Source organism: Gopherus flavomarginatus, chromosome 5 (genome assembly GCF_025201925.1).
Source record: "Gopherus flavomarginatus isolate rGopFla2 chromosome 5, rGopFla2.mat.asm, whole genome shotgun sequence".
In the NCBI taxonomy this organism is placed as follows: Eukaryota; Metazoa; Chordata; order Testudines; family Testudinidae; genus Gopherus; species Gopherus flavomarginatus.
Window position 1 is genome coordinate 6,469,871 of NC_066621.1, and position 7,448 is coordinate 6,477,318.

Below are 7,448 nucleotides of genomic sequence, written 5' to 3' on the forward strand. Positions count from 1 at the left end.
TCACCAGTGCTCCCATCTCCCGCCGGGTGGGGCGGGTGCTGGAGGGGCAGTTACCAGTCATCTGGCTCGCAGTCCCGGAACCCCTTGGCAAAGGGATTACTGGCGATTTTCAGCTGTGTGATCTGCAGGGAGAGAGAGAAGGGTGAGGGAAGCAGCCCTCCAAAACTAGCCCTGGAGACCCCTGCACCCCGGGGGGCTGGCAGCAGCTCAGGGACACCTGCCCAGATCAGCAGCTCCCTAGGCACAGTGGGACAGGAATCCTGCGGAGGGTTGCTGCACCCCCTGCATGAAATCAGCCATCAGGCCACTACCCAGCAAGGGGTGCTGTGACACCAGCAATGGGGAGGAGCCTGCACTGCACAGCCCCACCCCAGCAAGGAGGCGGAGCCTGCACTGCCTAGCCCCACCCCAAAGGGGGTGGAGCCTGCACTGCCTAGCCCTGCCCTCCCCAGCAGGGGGCGCTGTGGCATGAAGATAGTGTGCAGTCGGGGGACTCCTGCGAGCAGGGCTCACAGGAAGGGGGACTATAATGTCCAGCCGTGGGGCCCCGGGAGGGCTGGCTCAGTGCCCTGTATGGTGGGGCTGGTTTCTAGGCCGCGCACACACCCGGTGGTTCTGGTAGGCGGTCACCGCCATGAACTGGGTCTCCGCGAAGGTGAAGGATTTGAAGTTCTCGTGGGCGAAGCGCTCACTGTCCCGGCGCGGGTCCACGTACACCACGTGGAAGCGGGGCTGGTACCGGTGCATGGAGTTCAGGATGATCTGCGTGTTCCAGAAAAGAGCCATGCTTGAGATGGGCAGCCACCGCCCATGGCAACATATCCCACCCCCTCTTTCACTCTATGGCCTAGCTCTGCACACATCCCCCAGTCCAACAGCCCACCTTGCCCTGACCCTCAGCCAATGGCACCCTGTCCCACCCTCCCATCCGCCATTCTGTAGGGCCACATGCTGTGCATGGTATCTCAGCAGCCTTCTGCCCCTGCCAACGGTGCCATATCCCATCCCCCGTGAGCCAGGCAGCCCCCCCCCCCCCCCGGGGCTGGATTGGATCCGGCAGTGGCACCCCTAGAGGGGAACGGCCTTGTGCCCGTTCCCTACCCCGAGCCCACCAGTGTGACGGGCTCCCAGCACCCCCTAGAGGGGACAGGCACCGTGCCCCATTCAACCAGCTATTGCTTAACCTTTTTCAGAAGGTGAGGGGGACCCAGGGGTGGCTGGGGGTGTTCCTGTTGTGCCAGATAATGCTGCAGCGGGGTGGTCTCTGGCCTTTAGGGACTGTCCCCTTCCCCCCCACCCCATGGTGTGCCTGCTGCCCAGGTGTGGCACGGTGGCTCACGTGGCCATTGTCGTCCAGCAGGTTGTTGGTGAGTTTGAGCTTGTCGAAGGAGACGATCTGCCTCATCCACTGGCCCCCCTTGGCGGGCGAGTCGGGGTGGAAGTGGACGCGGCCGGGCGCAGCGGGATCCGCTCTGCCAGCCACCAGCCACGAGGAGCTGTGGAAGGCGTATCTGCAGGGAGAGGCAGGGACTGAGCATTGGGGGGGGGGCAACCAGCTCTGGGGGCCTCCCCCCCTCTCAGGTGGAGGCCTCATGCATTGATGAGGGCTGTCTGGGCCCCAGAGGTTCCTCCCGCCCCCTATAGAGGCCTGTAGCCATGTAGGGGGGCAGTTCCTGTTCTGGGTTCTAGGACATTTCCGTGGGGGCTGGGATCCTGCTCTGGGGGCAGGGAGGAGACAGTGGTGAGTGGGGGCATGTGACTGAGCAGTGGGGGGAGGTGGGAGGAGTGGAGGTGGGAGGGGCAGCGGGGAGGCCGATACAGGAGGCAGGTGGGGGTGGGCACAGCTGCCAGAGCTATGGGTACCACGCCTATCTCCTGGCTGCCCCCCATCCCCTGGCTGCTCTGCTCAAAGATCTGGTGGGGGGGAGCTGGGCAGGAGCTGTTTCCCCCCACCTGTATCTCCCCCCCACCTATATCGCTTGTCATCCAGGGGCACGAAGTCCATGAGCAGCACGTAGTCGGCCAGCGGGTCCAGCCCCGAGAGCTTCACCTGGAAGGTGGGGAACATCCTCCTGTGGGAGAGGAGAGGGGAGGGCATGGGGTGCTGGGGTCACCCTTGTCAAATGGGGGGGAGGGCTGGGGTCTCCCTATCGCACAGGGCCTGGTGTCATTCATCACAAGGGGAGAGGTTGGGGTTATAGGTCACGGGGGGGTGATGCCGGGGTCCCTGGTCACACAGGGTTGGGGGTCAACCTGTCGCATGCGGGGGTTGGGGGGTGTCACATGGGGTGCTGTCTCAGCCCTTTTCCCCGCTCCAGGGGCCCAGCAGGGTGACACACAGGGGCTGGGGTAAAGGGGCCAGGCTGCCCAACCCGGGGGGTGTGTGCAAGTGCCCACGGACTGGGACGTGTAGCAGCCTGGACACAGTGGGCGTGAGCATGAGTTTGGGGTGACACGAACCCACGCAGGAGCAGGAGAATAAGTGGGGGGGGGATGAGGGCAGGGGCCAGAGGTGGTGGAAGGGTAGTGGAGGGCAAATGCATTTGAAACACTACGGTGGAGGGGCAGTGCTGCTGGTGGGGGGTGGGCAGAGCTGCCCAGCAGCCCCCCGCTCCTGCCCCCACCCCCTGGAACATCACGCTGCAGCAGCAGCTCGTGGTCCCTGTAATATCAGACTGAGACAGAGCAGCTGGAGGACCAGGCATGGAGGTGGGCGGGGGGCAGACGCCACCCCAACTGCCATCCGTGCAGCCCCCTCTCAATAGGTCCAGCACCTCCACAGCCCCAAGACACCCAGCCCCCATCGGCATCCACCATCTGCCCAGGTGCCCCCTTCTGTGCCCAGCCCCCGGGTGCCCAAACAAACGAGGCAGAGAGTGCTGACTCCTGGCACCAGCCAGGCTCCTGGCAGTCCTTGTTCCACCCACCTCCCCCCATATCTCCAAGGGTTGCAGGGCTGGACCCGACAATGGGGTCCTGGGCAGCCGTGACGTGTGGCACCAGCTGCCAGTCCTTAGCGCTGGGGGAGCGGCTTTTCTGGCCAGGAACGAGCCACATTGCCTGGTGTGGTGCAGCAAGGGGCCAGCTCAGACTCCCAGGAGGGTGTGGATGGCACCAGATCCCCTTGCATGGAACCAGGACAGGATCTCACAGAACAGCAGGCTGGGACACGGGGCACAGCTCCTGCCACAGGGATAGTTATTTGGGGGTGGCATGGCCCCTGCCAGGGGCTGTCATGGGAGGGGAGGTACATGGGGGTCCCTGTGCTGCCCTGCCTGGGCAATGCCCACCTACCTCCCCGCTTTGGTGACAATCATCTCGGTGCCCAAGCTGTTGAATTCCTCCCACAGGCTCCGCATCTCCAGCTGCACTGACACATTGGACACGTGCTGGTTCTTCCTGGCTGGCTGGATGCCGTCCCCGAGCCCCGCGGGCCCCTCCCCAGCAGGGACACCGAACCTGCCACAAGCTGGCGGCGGTCCCAGCAGGCAGGGAGCCCCCACAGGGCTGCCCCACTCAGGACCAGAGGCGAAGGGGCCCCCGTCTGACGTCAGGACGCTCAGACTGGCTGTGAGGAATGCTGGCAAAGGAGGGGAGAGGATCACTGCCAAGCCCCGGTGGCTGTGGGCATCAGGGGGCTGGGAAATGGACCAGAGGCATCTTCTGGTGAATCCCAAAGCGACTGCTAGTTTGGGAAATGGCAGTGCCCCTTGATACCCCCATGCTGCCCCTCAATCCTGACCAGCAGCCCCCTGCTATTCCGGCCCTGAGCTCCCCCCCTATTCCCAACCTGCAGCCCCCCTGCTATCCTGTCCCCTGACCCGCAGCCCCCTGCTATTCCAGCCCTGAGCTCCCCCCACTCCTGACCCACAGCCCCCTGCTATTCCGGCCCTGAGCTCCCCCCACTATTCCCGACCTGCAGCCCCCTGCTATCCTGTCCCCTGACCCGCAGCCCCCTGCTATGGTAGCCCTGAGCTCCCCGCACTCCTGACCTGCAGCCCCTTGCTATGGTGGCCCTGGGCTCCCACCACCCCTGACCTGCAGCCCCCTGCTATCCTGTCCCCTGACCTGCAGCCCCTTGCTATGGTGGCCCTGGGCTCCCACCACCCGACCTGCAGCCGCCTGCTATCCTGGCCCTGGGCTCTCCCCCAGTCCCACCCCACAGCCCAGAGCTATCCTGGGCCTGGCTCCCCTGAGTCCTGCTTGGCAGCCCCCTGCTATCCCAGCCCTGGGCTCCCCTCCAGTCCCATGCCGCAGCCCCCTGCTATCCCAGCCCTGGGCTTGCACCCCTCTAGAGTGACCAGATGAGATGAAGAAAATATTGGGACACATGGCGGGGGGCGGGGGGGGTGGTCCGCCAGCAGACCAAAACAAAAAACAGAAAACCCAGTGCCGCCAGTGGAGCGAAATATCGGGACAAATTGTTTCCCAACCGAAGATCGGTCGGGATGCGGGACAACCAACCAAATATCGGGACGGTCCCGATTTTATCGAGACGTCTGGTCACTCTACACCCCCTGCCCCTGACAGCTCTGCCAGTGCCCCTCTGTACCAATCCGCAGCCCTCCACAAGCCCAGCCCTGGACTCTTTCCATAACGCTCTGCTGATCCAAGCCCCACATCCAGCTGGATTTGTAAAGTGCCTCATGCACGGGAGGGGCCCCCACTGCACTCACTGACCATCAGCTTCATCTCCGGCATTGTTGCTGGTCCAAGGGCTTCCTGGCTCTGATGTTCAGCATCTCTCATCACCCTGAGCCCCCTTTCAGGGAGCCTCAGCCCCCTAAACTTCCCACTCGCACACCAAGCCCCACTCTGTGGCAAAATCCCCTTTCCCGGGAACGCTTGCTCTTTCGTGAGACCCCACCCCCTTCTGCTCTCCCCAGGCAGTCAGTAACCAGCCACCGAGCTCCGGCTCCTGGAGCCGGGCGACCCCTGCTCGGCTGGTGTTTGGACTTTAGCATCACGGAGAGGCGTTAGCCAGGGCTGCTCCTGCAGGCTCCAAGCCAGGACACTGGGATTCCACCCCATCAACCCGCTACCCTGCCAGCTCGGCCTCCTGCTCACACCCAGCTGGTATCGTAGCCAGCCCTACACACTGGCCCCAGCCAGGCCAGAAACCGCCAGTTCCTTCATCAGGGGAATAGAACCCAGGAGTCCTGGCTCCCAGCCGCCCCCCCGCTCTAACTCACCAGCTCCCTCTGCGTGCCCCCCCCCGGCCGCATGACATGCTTTGTACAGGTATGTAACACATACCTGTGTACAGTACACGCTGTCAGTAAAGTCTATGAGCTGTAACGATTCCCACGCCCTGTCCGAGTTGGGGGGAGGGACCCTGACCACCCAGCCAATCTGCTCTACACAGAGGTCACCACCTTGTCATAACCCTGGGCGCCCCTCACTGCACAGCGACCCCTAAACGCGGTACCCAGGCCCTGAGAGCGGTTGCAGGGGGTGCTCAACAGGCTCTGGAGCTCAGCCAGTGACCGAGAGGGCAGGGCCTGACCCTGACCCCAGCCTCACGTTGCAGCGCACAGATGGCTGGAGCCGGGGTCCTATGTGCCCACTCCCCTCACACCACTGCACACCCATCCCCGTGTCTCCCCCTGCCCACCCACTGTTTGTAGTCGAGTCCCTCGACACCCCGTAGCTCATTGTAGACTGGACAGGTGGGAAAATGCCACAGCCTGGCGCAGGGAGCCGGGCAGAGTGGGGGATGGGGGCGCGAGGCTGCCAGGGCTCATCCCGGAGTCGGGGAGGTAAATGGGCCAACGGGAAACGTCGGCGAAGGGTTCCCAGCGGAGGAGCCCCCGGCCGGATTTACCTGCCATCGGTGCAGCGGGCGTCGCGTTGGCTCCCTGGCCAGAGCCCGGCTCCCCGGCCCAGTGTAGCTGTAACTCGGTTTCTGAAGTCTCCGGGCTGGACCTGGTGATTTTATTCTCCTGGTCGGGGGGCGGAGATTCACCCGGTGCGGCGCGGAGCTGAGCAGCTCCTTGGGGGGCACTGGCTGGCTCAGGGCGAGATGAGCTGAGAAATCCCCCCCCCGCCCCCGCTGCCCTGGGCAGCAGCTCCACCATTAGCTATTGATGAGCAGACCATAAGCGGGGCACTGGGGGCAGCTGCCCTGGAGCGCGGGCTGGACTCAGCCAATATCCCCCGAGCCGGAGGGGCGCTGACCTCCCTGCGGGGGTAGGGCTTAGCTGTGCCGCTCAGACCTGAATGAATTCTTCCTTGCACAGTCCCAGAGCACGGGACATGAACCCAGCCACGGGAGGACCAGCCCGCTCCCCAGCCTGAGGTGGGAGGGATGGTGAGGGACTGCCTGTTCTCCAGTCCTACGCGGCAAGAGGGCCCAGGGTAACCATGCCAGCAGTTGGGCTGGCTGAGCCGGCATCACCGGGAGCAGGAGCAGGCTCAGTGGAAGGGGAAGAGTGCGTTAGACCCAATTCCCTGCTCTCCCAGTCCTGGCCTCCCAACCACACAACCCATCCCTTGCCCCTTAGTTCTGACCCACTGCACCCTGCTAGCCTAGATCTGGACTCCCTTCCCCTCAGCTGTGCCGCTCCTCGATCCCAGCCTGCTGCCCCTCTGCTGGTCTCCCCTTCCCCCCTCAGTCCCACATGGCAGTCTCCCCAGCTCTTCCTACTCCCCCTCTGATCTCCCACCAGCCAAAGAATGAATTAAATAAAACCTCTGGGACATTTGCCCACCGTTCGTCAGACTTTTTCCTAAAAGCTGTTTTATAATCAGCCGTTATTTGACAAGGTTGGCATTTCTGGTGCTCGTAACTATTCAATGGCACGTGGTGAGCCACTCGTCCCACAGCCCAAGTCGTTACACAGGCAGATCTCAGTTCCTAAAGTCAATGAACTAACAGAAATCAAGCCAAACGGGTGGCTGGGTCAGTATCAATCCCCAGGACTGCACAGGACCGTGCATTACAAAGCAACGACACTCCAGTGCTAACGCTCCCTTGTGGAACAAGGCTGGTGAGTCAGTTACACCCATGTCCACCCCCAACCATTAAAATCCCAGGACGTCCCTCCTTGTGTCACGCACTGCGCAGCACTCAGCCACCACCACAAATCTTCAGCTGGCCCCACTAACATCTGCAGCTTCCATCACACTCAGAAGCAAAACCCCACCCAAATATCCGGGGGACATTAGAGGACGGGGCCTAGTGGCTGGAGAACTGGAATGGGCTCTGTTCCCGGCTCTGTCACCAAACGGCCGTAGTCACTGTCCCGCTCCATGACTCGGTCTCCCCATCTGTAAAACGAGGCGAGTGCTGCGATCTGCTTTGTGAAGGGCTCTGAGCACTGTCGCTAACAACTGTTAAGCTTGAAGCTCACACTGTCTGGTGCTACGTATGGACTTTGTCCTGGAGCTTAGACGTTTATGCTGAACACCAGCTTGGTCTCAAATGTCACCACATCAACACTGTAAAC

At 62.8% G+C, this 7,448-nt stretch overlaps 1 protein-coding gene across 1 annotated transcript; it reads right to left on the bottom strand.

The window, feature by feature from the left end:
- Positions 1 to 50: 50 nt before the first annotated feature.
- TBX10 (T-box transcription factor 10) lies at positions 51 to 3,716 on the bottom strand (the record flags this gene model as incomplete). The annotated part of the gene is made up of 5 exons (XM_050953659.1): positions 51 to 122; positions 607 to 762; positions 1,340 to 1,511; positions 1,971 to 2,072; positions 3,295 to 3,716. Coding segments are annotated over 5 exons (924 nt in total), but the record flags the coding sequence as incomplete, so codon positions are not given.
- Positions 3,717 to 7,448: the final 3,732 nt, after the last annotated feature.